This window comes from Panthera leo, chromosome B4 (assembly GCF_018350215.1).
Source record: "Panthera leo isolate Ple1 chromosome B4, P.leo_Ple1_pat1.1, whole genome shotgun sequence".
Classification (NCBI taxonomy): domain Eukaryota; kingdom Metazoa; phylum Chordata; class Mammalia; order Carnivora; family Felidae; genus Panthera; species Panthera leo.
The window spans coordinates 48,702,397-48,718,788 of NC_056685.1; the positions used below are offsets into that span (position 1 = coordinate 48,702,397).

Consider the following 16,392-nt stretch of genomic DNA (forward strand, 5'->3'; position numbering starts at 1 on the left):
TTCCTCCTTCACGCTTCTCGTTTCTTTTCTAATCCTCCCTCCTTCTCTAAAAGCCAGTTCTCCAGGGACTCTCCCGCCCCACATTTCCATTTGCCATCTCTGTACCCTTTCTCTTTCACTCCCAAAGCCCCCGCACCATGTCCCCATGGCTCCCCTTTCCTATCTCCACCTACCTTCATTTCAACACTCCTTTGCTTTACCTCCTCCTCTCCCTTTTCCCTCTAAACCTTTGTTCTCCTCATCTCTGCTCTCTCCCAGCTTTCTTTTGCGTCTCCTTACCATCCTCCTCCTCTCCCTGATGTTCATCCTTCTATTTCCTGGCCCTTCCTCTGTCTCTCTTTTCCTTTTCCTTTTTCTAATTCATAAATATTTTCTCAGATCGCCTTCCCTATTGCGCCTCCATTCTCCTGGTAACAGGATGAAAACTAGAATTGTAAACCTAATCTGAAGGTCAATGCACTGCTCAAAGACAAGAGCCAGAGAGTGCAGGTCTGATGGAGTTCATTCCAGGACAGGAGCCCCATGTATAGCCATTCTTTTGGAAGGATAGCAAGTTTGGAGTAGGAACAGCTTTGAACCAGAAATCATTCTCCCTGCATGCTAGTCTACTGCTGAGAGCCATGTGATCTTGGACTATTTGCTTGACTTACTTAGCCTTGGCTCCCTCACTTGAAGCATGGAGCTAATGTTGCCCATGTGTACTTCAGGGGTCAACTGAGTCAACTGAGCAAGATACCATATGCGAATATATGTACTGTCATGTGTTTTATGGATACAAGTCATTAATATTATTTAGTGAAACCATTAGGGTTTAAATGTGCCTCTGGCAGGTATAATGCCCTTTAAAATCTACTAAATTCTTAACATAATCTATCAGATTGGCTAATCAACAACTTGAAACAAATATCTATTCAATATTATGTATTGGCTAATAAGACCTAAGACCACAGGTAGATGATGTAAATGGAGTAATTTGCAACAAGATTAAGGGAAAGGTGGGCTGGATGGATCCTGCCAGGGTGAAAAGGCTCGAATTAGATGACAGAGTACAGCATCCTGCAGAAGCTGAGAAAACAGGTTGGTATTGGTAGGCTCTGGAAAGGAAAAGCAGCTACAGAAAACTATAGGAAATAAAATGTAATTCTTATTCATGAAAAGAAGAAGGCAAGAGGTGACAACTTCTGCTACAGATGCAGAAATGTAAACTCAGAGGTGTTACCTGATTGTACCTTTGAACCATTTTGACACTTTTATAGATACACAAGCCTCTAAACCTGGCTGTCTAAGAGCGAGGCACTAAAAGCTTTCTGGCGAGGCTGGCAGCACAAGGGCTTATACTTGTAAAGCTGTTTAGATCTAGAAAGTTCTTTAATATACTACATCAACCTTATAAGGTAAGTAGGACCATAGTATTTTATAGATGATAGTGTTGAATCTTACAAGAGTTAGGTAAATTCTCCATAATCACACAGTAAATAAAGAAAACCATAACTCAAGCAGTTCTTCAGGCTCGAATCCTTTGTTCTTTCCCACAAATCAGAGCTTTCTAGAAACAACATTATATACATGTGGGTATATGAGTATGCATATATATAATATTTTATTGCTAGAGTAAGAGCCAATTAAAAATCTAGAGATCTCTCCTATCTCAAGGAAGTGTAACCTATAAGGCCCGCTTTTTAATTACAATATATTAGGGACTGGTAACTTTAACAACAACAAAAAATGGTGAGTGGTAACCTTGGAGAAGTAAAAGTTCTTTTTTCTCCAAGAAAATTGTTCGTGTGTGAAAAGTATGGCATTAAGCAGTATAATAGATACCTGTCAACAGGATTTTTAAAGCATACATTTTTTTGTGTTTGATAAAGCCCAGTTCAACTGGATGACTTTGATGCCTACATCAAGGATATGGCCAAAGACTCTGACTATAAATTTTCTCTTCAATTTGAGGTGAGTGGATAAAGTATTTCCCACCTTCTGTGATAGATAAGGCATGGGAATTGGCATATTGGCATTGATGTCATTTTCCTGCTCATTGGGCACTACCCGTGATATGGTTCATGACGGGCAGGGTGGTAATTGGGCTGGGAGTGTCTAATCTTGCCTTTGGCAAGTCAGGGTGAGGAAAGCAGAGAACAGATGCAGGTCGTGGGGCGAACAAACATGGTTATAAGAGAAGCCGTCATTGAAAAACCAGTGTATTCAAGAGTGCAGGGAAAAGCAAGGTGAGAATTTAGGCCTGAAACAGAATTTCACTTTCAGGGAATTTTTAGTGTGTCTCTTATGTCACGTGGCCCACAGTAAAGGTAGGTGGTGGCTGAAATGTCTTTGTCTTCTGAGCAGAGAAAAGACTGGGGTGGGGCTCTTACAGCTATAGGACTCCTGACATTCTGCTGAATACAGTAAGACCTTGGTTTGCGAGCATAATTTAGTCTGGAAACATGCTTATAATCCAAAGCACTCGTATATCAAAGTGAATTTTAAGAATCATTGGCTCAGTCGTGATCATGTGACGTCCAGCATCACATACTACTCATATGACAAGACATCGCTCGTTTATCAAGTTGAAACTTATGAGAAATGTTTGCTTGTCTTGTGGAACACTCGCCCAACAAGTTATTTGCAATCCAAGGTTTTACTGTATTTTTTTGTGAGGTTTCCCTTTTCTTTTCCTGGGGAAATTGGGGAAGAATTATATGTGGTTAATGTAGAAGAAGAGAAAAATGCCAAAACCTCCTTTCTCTGAAGCACGCATGTTCTTTGAGTCCAAGACCCCATGTCAGGGAAGATGGAAATGAGTCAGCCTCAGATCTCAGCCGCGTGAGGAATGTAACTGGTCCTCAGGGGTTTTTTCCCCATGTTTTTCATAGCTCCTAATGGTCTGGATGGCCTCATCCTTCAGGATCCTACAGCAAGGCTCAGGTGGTCTGTGATTCAAGGAGACTAGGGGAAAGAAAAAGATAAAGTGACTTTTCGAAAGTGTTATTTGAAATGTCTTAGGTTCTCTTTCATGGAAAACACCAGGTCATCGAATGGAGCTGCTTTCTTCTCATTATTCATATTCAGTTCTTCTCTCCCCTCATCAGCCTAGGATGTCATAGGTCTGTGAGAAGCAGCAGGAGTCCTGGTGTGGATATACTAAGAGGGAATTTAAGAAGGAAAAGAACCGTACACATTATCAAAAACAAAGCCCCCTAACGAGGACCCTGTGTCATTAAAAATTCTACCCAGAGCCCAGCTCAGTTACCCACTGCATGCAAGAGCACAAGAGGCTGTTAGATGATACACCAATGCTGTATCTCAAAGAACAGAAATTCTGTGTGAACTGGAGATCTATGGCAAGGAGGGCATTTCAGGAAAAAAGGAGACTTTCTATAAGAATGCATAAGCCAAAATTCAGGAAAAAATAAATGTCTAGGTAATTCTGATAATGATGATGGCAATTATGATGGATGCATGCACACTTTCAACTTCATTGAAATCTCCAGTTCTTAATTCCTACAGGATTATATTACCTTGGTGACACTGCCTTTGCTGGGAGGCTTAGCAGTACCTCCTGGTTTGTGCCATCAAAGCCCAGTGTGACTATTATTGTCCTGCTGGGTTGCATCACTATAAAGACAATTCAAATTTTACCATTTCCTGGTAAAAAGGAAAGATGATTTTAGTTGTGAATGACACAGCATTCAAGCTAGTCTAGACCAAAGAAAGAGGGGATTTGTTCAAAAGAGGCTGAGCTATCTCATGTAATCAAAGGAATCACAATCGGAGCTCCAGTAGGGGGAGGAAAGGGAAGCAGCTCAGTCACAGGTATGTGGGAACCAAAGGCCACACCCCTGCAGGGACACCCGCTACCCTCGTTTTTTTTCCTCATTTCTGCTTCTCTCTCTGTTTGGCTTCCCTTTCTTTCACTACAAACCAACCCCTGAGCGTCACATGCTGGTTTCCACAATTTCCAAAGGGAACTGTTGACTCTCCTTCTTATTCAGAGATTGAAAATTCACAACCAATTCTGACTGGTTGACCTGGGTTGTGACGTCCACTCAAACTAACCACAGCCAGAGACGGCGGAATCATGTAAGAACAGGACAGCTCTTACTGGAACCACTTGGCTAAACCAAAGGAGACCATTAATCCCAAACAAAGAAAGGACACTGGGAGAACCACACAAGAAGTGATTAGATCCTAGCTTCAGGTGCTTCAAAATTGTGAAAAGTGGAGTAATAAATTTTATGTGATAATGTTTAATTTATAACATGCTGAGAGCTTTGATATCTTCGATATATAAATGAACACATCCAGGCTTATTTCATAGGACTTATAAAGGAGGTAGGAATGTACTAAAGTGGGAATCCAAAAGTCTTAATTCTCACTAACATTTTGGCATTAACTAATGTTGGAAAAAAGCCACAATTACTCATCACCTCAACTTTTTCATCCATAAAATGAGTAGGCTGAACTAAGTCAGTGGTTTTCAACTGGGCCAGTACCAGGGATTACCCCTCGGGAGAGTTTGGGAAGGTGTGGGAGTATTTTTGGCTCTCATAATGACTTAGAAGGAAGCTACTAGTAGTATTCAATGGAAAAGCAGACAGGGATGATAAATATTCTGCTCTGAGTGAGACTGTCTTGCACAATAAAGTACTGTCCCAGGTCAATAGTATTCCTTTGAGAAATAGTAAATGTAGGACAAGGGAATATCCACACGTTCTAACTCATGGGTATTAGTGTTCTTCAGAGAAACAGACCAATGAGAAACATATACATGTATAAACACTAATGCAAGGGCACCTGACTGGCTCTGTCAGTAGAACTTGTGACTCTTGATCTTGGGGTCATAAATTCAAGCCCAACATTGGGTGTAAAACTTACACACACACACACACACACACACACACACAAACTGCTAATACAATATAAAAACCAATATAATTCTTTCATAAGTTTATTACATTATGTAATTATTATATATTTAATTTTATGTAATCATTGTAATATGTATATCTTATATCCTATATATGATAATATAATAGACGAAATATATATATAAAGAGATGGACTTATTTTAAGGAACTAGCTCACACAGTTGTGGGAGCTGGCAAGTCTGAAAACTGCAGGGCAGGCTGTGGACCCCAGGAAGAATTGATGTTGCTGCGCAAGTCCCAAAGCAGTCTGGAAGCAGAATTCCTTCCTTCTCAGGGGATCTCAATCTTTTCTCTGAGAGTTTTCAACTGATGGATGAGGCCCACCCACATTATGGAGAGTCATTTGCTTTCTCAAATCCCACTGATTCAAATGTTAATCACATGTAAAAAAAAATACCTTCCTGCAACATCTAGGCTGCTGTTTGACAAAGCACTATATAGTCTGGCCAGGTAGACACATGAAATTAACCACTAGACCATGATTTGAAGGCGTATTTAGTATCTTCATTTATTATGAAGCTTTTTTTTTCATATATCTTAGAACATTGTTGGTCAAATAGGTAATGTATTTGGTGCCATGCCCTCATGTTGTATCTCTGCTCTGAGCAGAAACCAAGAGTTGGATGCTCAACCGACTGAGCCACCCAGGTGCCCCTCCAGAAGTCTGCTTTAAATCACAGGCTCAGCTATATTTTCTGAGCTGACATTTGCCCAGGCAGTGACCCATTGGCCTGACTCACTTTCTTTTTCATTCTCCAGCCTCCCAGGCACTGCCAGCCTCCAACTCCACCCGGCTCCACATCCTCAGGTTCCGTGCCAGGATAGCCTCAGCTATTTCCAAAGACTCATGCTCCCATACCTGATTTCAAGATGTAGGTCAGACCTTTCACAGGGCAGCCCTCAGATTTTCCTGAAATTGATAATCAAAGCTTAAGGGAAAAAAAAGCTTTCCTACTCTAATAGGAACCCAAGAGGGTATCAAGATGGCTGAATCATTGGTCTAACTAAATTCAGTAGCTGAACAGTTATTTGTCCTGTTTCTATGAATGCTTAATACTTTATATTCATTTTGATACTGACATTGAAAGATCACACACATATTGAGAAATCACATCATCTATAAGCATTATGCAAATTGAAACTAACGTCTGGATTTACATATATTACCAATACGGCTATAAGTCATACATGAAGCTATACGACTTGCTAATTTGCACTCACTAAATACATTCTTTTTTCACTCTGCATCTGATTTTGGATCTCCTGGAAACATTGATTATCCTTCTGATGAAACTGTACATCTTTACTTAAGGAGGTTTGGGGCTCCGGGATTAAGTTCAAGTCCTCCTTTCATATGTCTCATATGGAAAGGTTTTGAAGAGCCAGACTTTAGAGCTTGAAATGTGAGCATCCACGAGACATACCATATATTGCTCATTCTGCCATTAATTTCTGTGTTTTGTATTGGTTAGATCAGGATGCTGGCGAAAGCCCTTACCGTTTTTGTTCAGAAATGTGGTTGCAAAGGTCAAGATTAGCTACACTCCTGGCCACATAGTTCATGAGAGATGATCTTTGATTTCTGATAGCCTCTGTTTGCAGCTGTTTTTTCCTGTGTTCCATCCAGTGCACTGGAGACCTGCCCATGGTCGTTATTGAAATAAGTCACCTTGAACCCTCTCCAACAGTTCTTACACCAGAGGTCTTGCTTGGTTCTAAGACCTGAGTTCTCTCCTCTTCCTAATCTTCTAGGTTTGGTCTCTGTTTCCCAGTGTCTGTACCACTGACTGGAATGTTGCCCCTAAATCCCATCCTAGCGCCAGAGCCCTGCAGGCTACTGCTACACTTTCCTGAGGTTGGCGTCCTCATCCGGTCTTCCTTCACCTCCCAGAGATGCCCATTATTAATGCACCCTATTCTTCCTTTAGAATACCTGTTATGGGTTTAATTGTGTCCCCACAAAAGACATGTTGAAGCCCTAGCCATCAGCACTTCAGAATGTGACCTTGTTTGGAAAGAGGGTCATTGCAGGTGTAATTAGTTAAGATGAGGTCAGACTAGCCTAGCATGGGCTCTTAGTCTGACTGGTGCCCCTGTGAAAATTCAGCTGTGTTAAGACACAGACAAACAGAGAGAATGCCATGTGGTGACAAAGGCAGAGCTTGGAGTCATACAGCGGCAAGTGAGATTGCCAACAAACCATCAAAAGCTAGGAAGAGGCAAGGAGGGATACTCTTATATTCCTCTACAAGTGACAGCGGCCAGAGGTCCCTGCTGACACCCTGATTTGGGGCATATAGCCTCCAGAGCTATAAGACAATTAATTTCCGTTGCACTAAGCCACCCAGTTTGTGGTACTTTGTTATGGCGGCCCTCAGATGAACGCAGAGCCTCACTAAATACTTTGCTCTAAATCCCGTGCCCTTTTGTGTTCATCTGGAAACCAGCCAGACCTTGCCCCATTCCACCGAGCCTTTTACTTGCTACAGATGGCACTGCTTCTGTCAACACCACTGGTCCCGTTGTTCCTCCTCACTTCTTCTGTAGTCTAGTAATCTCACTCACCCCATTCTGATGTCCACCCTGTCCCAAGTGCTTACCACCTGCTGACATTGTTACAGACTCTAGAGCCAGAATACAGGTTGTGGTCTTCTCTGAAGATTAATGTGCATGGGATGGACTGGATGTGTTCGCCCAGAATTGATATGTGGAAGAGGTGGGGTCTTGGGACGTAAGTAGGGTTAGATAAGAAAGGCCACGTGAGCACACAGTGAGATGATGGTTCTGTGCGAGTCAAGAGAGGCCCCAGAATGAAATCTGCCTTGTCAGCACCTGGCTCTTGAACCGTGGGAAATGCATTTCTGTGGTTTAAACCACCCCACCTATGATATTTTGCTATGGCTGCCTGAACAGACTAATATAGTGCATGTGTTTGGGCTTTGCTTTCCAAGACCTGCACGCTTCAAACACAGCCCACACGACAGAGACTGCCATTGGGTTTTGGGGATTGCATTCGTTCCTTAGGGCCTGCCGTAACAAATTACCACAATCTTGGCAACTTAAAACTACAGAGAAGTATTCTCTCACAATGCAGAGGCCAGAAGTCCAAAATCAAAGTGTTATCAGGGCCGTGTTTCCTTTGAAGGCTCTGGGGGAGAACCCTTCTTTGCCTCTTCCAGCTACTGATGGCTCAAGGCACTCCTGGGCTTGCAGCCTGCATGACTCCAATCTAGGTCTCCATCGTTATGTGGCCTTCTCTTCTCTCCTCCAAGGACACGTGTTGTTAGATACAGGGCTCACCCAGATAATGCAGAATAATCTCATCTTATGATCCATAACTACATCCGCAAAGCCTCTTTTTTCATAAGGCCACAACCACAAGTTCTAGGGGTTAAAATGTGGACACATCTTTTGGGGAGCCACCACTGAGCCCAATGTGCAAATGACTACATGGCCCAGGGGAAAAAAACACAATGATAAGTTGTGACAGAAACAAAACTGGCAAATGAAAATTCAAAAATGATTTATGTTGGTTTCGGGCCATCACCTCATACTTTGCCTTTATGAAGATTTAAGCCTCTGGAGTTTCCATATGGTTGGAAAGAAAATAACTACAAAGCCACTGAACCGGAAACTGAGTATTTGATTTTCCACTTAGTGACAGGCTAAATTACAAAAGATGGTGAAGCATTTTGTGTATGCGCTCCTGTTCCTGCTTTGCTACGGTTCAGCTCTGGCAATTTACATTTACAGTGTTCAGACAATTAAACCTCTCTTATCAACTAAGGGCATTTACAGCAGGGAGACAACACATAATTAAAGTTCTATCATTCAGTCAGCTTCCATATGTGCTACAGCTCTCAGCTCCAATCTGTTTCCACACTTTTCTTTTGTATCTGAGGCCTCTTCCTGTGGCTCGTCAGTCTGTCCTCAAAGCAGGGGATTTGTGGGGAAAGTTGTCGGTCTGGTAGTACAAATGGCAAAGGAGGGAGAAACTATGCATACAGGCAAAGCAAAACAAAGCATCATAACAGCAGCATTTCATAATCGTTATCAATAAGGCTGTATTTTTTTTAATGTTTATTTATATTTGAGAGAGAGAGAGAGCACATGAGTGGGGGAAAGGACAGAGACAGGATCCCAAGCAGGCCCTGCACTGTCAGCTCAGAGCCTGACATGGGGCTTGAACTCACAAACAGTGAGATCATGACCTGAGCGAAAGACGCCCAACCGACTGAGCCACCCAGTAGGTGGTGCCCAGTAGTACTGTATTAATATTTGTTGAGTTTAATCATTCCAGTGGATAGTCGCTATACGTGACTGAGGGATGGAGGTATTTATTGTTAGCCTTATCTTACAGAATACTAAGCTGATGTTAACAAGAACTGAACAACTTTTCTAAGACCCTACCATTTATAAGTGGTACAACAAAATACGCCATATGTTTTGGCAAACTATCTATAAAGACACTCTCTAAAGGAGGTAGATTTCCAAAATATTTTAGGCAATGGATGCATCATCTAAATAAGCTTATTACTGCCAAGAGGAACTAACCTAAAAATAACTGATTTGGTTTAAAGTTGATAAAAATAAATGATTTTCCTACAAGAAAAATACAGTCTTTGAAAACCCTTTAAAATGGAAAACCACTTACAAAGTGACAGTGACAAGCTTCTGTTTAAAGGCATTTACCAAGCATGTATTTTGCCTGAGTGGAAAAAACCCATTTTGTGAATGGAGGATCAAAGTCAACATGGCTTGTCTTTAAGGTTGGCTTCAACGTGGGCCAAGGAACTTGAGATTTTGTGATCTTAAAAAAGCCAAAAGTGTTGGGACGCCTGGGTGGCTCAACTAGTTGAGCGTCCAACTCTTGATTTTAGCTCAGGTCATGATCTTATGGTTTGTGAGATTGAGATCTGCGTCCAGCTTCACATAGACAGCACTGAGAGCAGAGCCTGCTTGGGATTCTCGCTCTCCCTCCATCTCTCCCACTCCCTCACTTGCACATGCATGCTCTCTCTCTCTAAAATAATTTTAAAAATAAGCCAAAAGAGTTGCAGAATTAAAGGAGGAGAGAAATATGAGTGATTCACGTCAATCCATTCGTGCTGACCACAGGTTTGCATCCCAGGGCCAGTAAGCACATTCAGCTGTCAAAGACCTTTTATGGGGAAGCAGCAAAAGACCCAAGAACTTTATTTCCTTAAAGCATATGCTTTGCAAAAAGCACTTAAATCCAGACAGAAAGGCCATGAAAGAGATATGCCTGGTCAGCCTCTCAAAACATCACCAGTGTCTCCAACTGAAGTCTTTCCAAGAGTCTCCAAAATTCTTCCCCCAGATATGTATTCCTCCAGCTTATGATTCACTGAAGTAAAAATTGGGAGGAATTATGAAGAGTTAAATGTGTGCGCAACATTAACATACTATACGAGTAAAAAAACTTACAGCAGGTGGTTTCTCTACTGCCTCACTGAATAGTATTATAGAAAGGTGCATACCATACAGATGATTCCATTCACAGATGGTTCTATATGCTGTTGACTAATAGTTCCCTGAAATTTGTTCAGGTATAACCAGACCTGCTGCACTGGTTGTGCACTGTTCAATTATATGGAGCGCCATTCACACAGACCAGAGTGAATGATGCCTCCTGGAAAATCCAGGTGACCTGACTGTAATTGCTTGTTTCCTGTAAAGGATGAAAGCTTAGAAGCCGCCCCCCTCTCCTGCATCCTGTAACATAATCTTTTTGAATTATGATGGTTGTCTGTTTATATAAAAATTGCCCTACTAATGTACATTCTGATAAATTGGATTTATAAGAGTACTGATACACACAGACAGGTACCTGGATGTTCCTATTTTCACTGATGGGTTTGCCTACCCATTACTGATTCATCCTTACTGTTGAATTTATTACCAGATATTTAGTGCCTGTAGATCTTATATCTTGTAACACGGAGAATATTCCCTACTCGTTCCTCACTCTTTCTTTTACTACTTCTTGAGGGCCTGTTGCCTGCAGGAGAAATACCTCATAGAATAGGAATATTTACATATATCATATAAATTTCAGTTAATACATACTTCCAAAAATCTGAAATGTCTCTGTTTTCAAATTTTCTACACCTTGAATAATACTCATAATTCCTACCTTCTCCACATGATCACTAAACTATCCATTGGAATTAAGTGGTTTTTTTTAAGTTTTATTTATTTGTTTTGAGACAGAAAGAACACAAGCAGGGGAGGGGCAGAGAGAAGAAGAGAGAGAATCACAAGCAGGCTCCGTGCCATCAGTGTAAAACCCAACATGGGACTCTAATTTATAATCACATGTGAAATCATGTCCTGAGCCAAGATCAAGAGTCAGACACTTAACCAACTGAGCCACCCAGGTGCCCGAGGGTATTTATGTATTATGTTAGTCAGCTGTTCCTCCAGTAATGCTATATAAGCATTATATAGTGTAAATCTCAAAATCTCAGTGATCCACAACAACATTTTTTTAAATATTTATTTTTCTTGAGAGAGAAAGGTAGAGAGCAAACAGGGGAGGGGTAGAGAGAAAGGAAGAGAGAATATTCCAAGCAGGCTCCACACCATCAGCATGGAGCCCAATGCTGGGCTCTCACTCACAAACTGTGAGATCATGACCTGAGTCGAAACCAAGCGTCAGATGCTTAACCAACTGAGCCAGCCGGGCACCCTGATCCACAACAACATGAATTTATTTTCCTCATTCAAGGGTCTGTAGGACAGTGGACAGGCCGGCTTCAGGCCATGGGTCAGAATTAGGTCTGCTACAAGTGTCTCCTCATTCTGGGGCTCGCAGCCTCCCTGGGTGTTATCACAGCAGATGGCTGCAGCACAGGAGGGCAAACCAAACTGAGCAAGCACACTTACTGCTTCTGATTGGAATGATTTCTTCCCAAGTTCATGGGCCAACGCAAGTGGAGAACAGTGGAATGGAGAAGCATGCTCGGCCCCAAAAGGGAGCTACTGGAACATCATGTGGAAGAGGAGGGGTGATACTTCTATTACAGGCAGGGAATGAGGAATAATCCAATATGAACAGTAAGCCAATGTGAACAGTAACCCAGTCCACATCAAGTACGGAAACTCAACTCTATTCTCTGTCATTTACAGGAGTTAAAATTGATTGGACTGGACATTCCACATTTTGCTGCAGACCTTCCACTGAACCGATGTAAAAATCGCTACACAAACATCCTACCATGTAAGCTTATCACTAGAGCCTGTCCTAGTGTCGTCTCTCAAAGGCTGACGGACCGTTACTGCAGATGGATTAGTTTCCCCAGTCTCTGGCTAACCCCAGCTGTGGTCTGGATCCTCAAGGCCATCTCTGCCACTGCATTGATCCCAAGCGTGCTTCCGTGTTACTCAATTCTGTCCTGTGTAGGAAGATTTAATTTCTTTGCTTTCAAATGAATTGTGTCTGAGAAGGAAAGACTGACCATTTGGCTCTTTTTTATCTCTATTTGGAGATTAAAAGTCTTAGCCAAACTCGGGGTAAGATAATCTGAGCTCTCGTAAACTACTTTCAGTCAACTCCCTGACAACAGCAAGAGTGCAGTGTATTAAAATACCTCCTCTTTCTTCTGGCAGGTTCTGCTGTTGCTTAGCGTTTTGTAATAAAGCCAACATTCAAGAGAAGAGTAATATAAAGTACTTATAGGACAATTAAAATACATTCCAATATAGATTTAACTTTCTGCCATACTGGGTAGAGGTGGGGGATGCTGGGAGAAAATGGAGAATGGGAAAGAAGAGAGGTGAAAAAGCCCTAGAAGGACAACCCTTCCTTGATCAGGCTTCTTGATAAAATTGGGTAGTGTCATCATTTACACTTTTACATCTATACGCATTTCAGAATTTACTTTTCTCATCTGAAGTCTGTTTGCACAAAGTCCATGCAACCCCATCTTCTCTGGGTTTCCCAAAGGCAGTGGATTCTCTGGATGTGTTAGGTGACATGGAAATCATGGATTTAGGCTACATTCTACAGCCTTCCATTCAACCTACCAGATATCTTAGTTCCTATAAATATCCTACACAATCCCCCTGAAGCCTGGAGACAAGGACAGGGAAGCTGATGGGGAAGAAATGGTGATTGCGAGGTGTTTCTATATTTATTTAAATAAGTGGGCTAAAGTAAACGTGGGCTGCTCCGACTAGCTGTTGGTTAGAGAAAGTTAAGGCAATCCTTCTTTCCACTCGGAGTTTTGACATTGTTTCTTCTTATTCTTTACAGATGACTTTAGCCGAGTGAGATTAGTCTCCATGAATGAAGAGGAAGGCGCAGACTATATCAATGCCAACTATATTCCTGTAAGTAAAAGACAATAAAAAATTTTTAAAACCAGGCGTCCAAATTCTAGCTCAGCCACAGGAGGACTATTAGAGCTATATATATATGTCAAACAGTTAAAAAGAGAGCCATTCTCCACCTGGCTACCCAACTCTGAAGAATTATCCTATTAATTCCCAGTATCCCACTTCAGAATAACAAATAGGGGGAAAAGCCCATAGATTAGTAATGTTCACGTTTCTTTGTAAAGAGTGAGAGTGAAAGTAAGTAATTATATTAAACATCATCTTTTTTTGTGTTTAAACTTCAGTTTTGAGGTGCCTGAGTGACTGTGTCAATTAAGTGTCAGACTCTTGATTTTGGCTCAGGTCATGATCTCAAGGTTCATGAGTTCAAGTCTTGCGTCGGACTCTGCCCTGACAGTGGGGGGCATGCTTGGGATTCTCTATCCCTCTGTCTCTGCCCCATCTCTCTCTCTTCCTCTCTCTCTCTCTCTCTCTCTTTCTCGAAATAAATAAATAAGCATTTAAAAATAAATAAATAAGCTTTGGTTTTGGCAACACAACTCAAAGGGCTCCACCTGAGCCCCTATTTTAAAACTAGTGACAGTTCTCATGAAAAGGTGTGAGTGCGATTATATGTATACACTTCAGAGAACAATGCTTACAATCACGCCGACCTACATGGGTCAGTTACTCTGATTACCTCTTTGATGAGAAAGGGAGGAACCATTACCTACGTGTGTGATCCTTTGCTAGGCTTATCCCCAGTACATTTTCAGTTTTTCTTCATTTGCGTGGAACAGCATTTGGTGTTGACAGTAGCTTCTTGGGTGACCACTTTGTCACTTAATCTTTCAGGGATACAACTCACCCCAGGAGTATATTGCCACACAGGGGCCACTGCCTGAAACCAGAAATGACTTTTGGAAGATGGTCCTACAACAGAAGTCCCAGATTATTGTCATGCTCACTCAGTGTAATGAGAAAAGAAGGGTAAGTGTCTAATGGGGCTGTTCCCACTGGCAGCAAAATCTGTACCAGCCAGGGCTATGGCTGGAGTGTTTACTGTGTACCAGAAACTTCCACTTGCTTCTTTTATAATGTGCACAATAATACTATACAGTTCTTCAGAGGCAAGTACAGTAAAACCTTGGTTTGTGAGCATAATTCGTTCCAGAAACATGCTTGTAATCCAAAGCACTTGTGTATCATACGACTTTTCCCATAAGAAGTAATGGAAACTCAGATGCTTTATTCCAGAACTCAAAAAGGTTCATATAAAATGATCACAATACTATAATATAATACAAAATAACAAGGAAAATACAAACTATAAAGAAAAATAACAAATTAACCTGCACTTACCTTTGAAAACCTTCGAGGCTGGTGTGAGGGAGACCAGAGAAGGGAGGGTTATTGTGTAGGACGGCTTTCACTATCACTAACAGATGTTGACCACAGTACAGTATGAATAAACTCTTGTCACATACTGTATTGAATGTAACTGGCAGTAAGGCAGCGGAGGAAAGGGTCTATATCTGCAGGCAGCCTGACCTAGAATGAAGCAAAGCATTCCTAAGCTTATTCTTGTATAGAAAAGCAAAGGACTGTCCATATGTGCTTTGAAGTGACAAAAAATACACTAGGGCCAGTGTGGGCACCTTCCAACATTCTGAAATATCACTGATTTCTGCCAAACACCGCAGCCTGAGACTTAGCGTCTGAGCATGGGAGACCATGCCCACAATCCCGAGCGAGAGAGAGAGAGAAAGAGAGAAAGAACCATTGGCTCAGTTGTGATCATGTGACATCCAGCATCACATACTACTCATATTGCAAGACATTGCTCATTTATCAAGTTAAAATTTATTAGAAGTGTTTGTTCCTCTTGCAGAACACTCACAGAACAAGTTACCTGCAGTCCAAGGTTTTACTGTAATTTTGTTTTCTCTAAGTGAGCACGGACTATTTCTTTCCTAGCCTGTTTGTTTTAAAAGGTTGTGTGCGGGGTGCCAGGGTGGCTCAGTCAGTGAAGCATCCAACAGTCAGCTCAGGTGATGATCTCAAGGTTGCAAAGACTGTTTGAGCCCCGCGTCGGGCTGTGCGCTGACAGCTCAGAGCCTTGAACCTGCTTCAGATTCTGTGTCTCCCTCTCTCTCTGCTCCTCCCCTGCTCAAGCTCTGTCTCTCTCCCTCTTAAAAATAAATAAACGTTACAAATAAATAAATAAATAAATAAATAAATAAATAAATAAATAAAAGATTGTGTGCTATTGTCACCTCAGGTGAAATGTGACCATTACTGGCCATTCACGGAAGAACCCATAGCTTATGGGGACATCACCGTGGAGATGATGTCAGAGGAAGAACGGGAAGACTGGGCCTGCAGACACTTCCGGATCAACTATGTAAGTCATGAAGCACCAGTTCAGGTGGCTGTCCCCATGCTGAGGGACACCAATGTGTCAGAGACCAACCCCCCATCATGTAAGACTATGAGCTCTTCCAGCTTTGCAGCACTGCTTTCTTCAAGAGATAAATCCCACTTTTAGTGTATTTATTTCCAGTTTCATCAGCAATGCTGTGTGGATGAAATGGTTGGCCTGGAGATCCCGAGGAGATGAAATAAAAAGTCTGCACCTTTCCATCTCAGATCAGCCCAGGGCAATAGGAGACACAGGGCACCACTGCTCACCAGTTACAATTGACAAGTTCTCATTACTTATACTAATTATGGATGGGTATACTTAGGATATATAAGGCACACTTAAATTTTAAACTAAACACCTAAACCATGATATAGTAGTTTGGATTTGGTTTTCTTTGGCTTTTTTCCTTATTTTTTGTTATGGTTTGGCTTTTTATTATTTCAAAGCTATTTCTTTTTAATCATGGTTCCATATCTCTTTTCAAATGCTATTGATTTCTGAATATTAGCATGTTAGAAAAGTCTAGAGGCACCTGGGTGGCTCAGCCGGTTGAGTGTCCGACTCTTGATTTCTTCTTAGGTCATGATCCCAGGGTCGTGGGATCGAGCCCCATGTCTGACTCTGCACTGACAGCACAGAGCCTGCTTGGGATTCTCTCTCTCTCCCTCTGCCCCTCTCCCCTGCTCCCACTCTCTCTCTCTC

The 16,392-nt window shown here is 41.8% G+C and overlaps 1 protein-coding gene across 1 annotated transcript in view; it reads left to right on the forward strand.

Moving 5' to 3' along the window:
* Positions 1 to 16,392, forward strand: part of PTPRO (protein tyrosine phosphatase receptor type O) — a 74,825-nt gene that overhangs the window by 45,611 nt on the left and 12,822 nt on the right. The window contains exons 10-14 of the mRNA XM_042945899.1: positions 1,869 to 1,950; positions 12,078 to 12,168; positions 13,204 to 13,280; positions 14,121 to 14,255; positions 15,547 to 15,669. Of these exons, the coding sequence (XP_042801833.1) occupies positions 1,869 to 1,950; positions 12,078 to 12,168; positions 13,204 to 13,280; positions 14,121 to 14,255; positions 15,547 to 15,669 (508 nt within the window). The remainder of the gene's footprint in view (positions 1 to 1,868; positions 1,951 to 12,077; positions 12,169 to 13,203; positions 13,281 to 14,120; positions 14,256 to 15,546; positions 15,670 to 16,392) is intronic.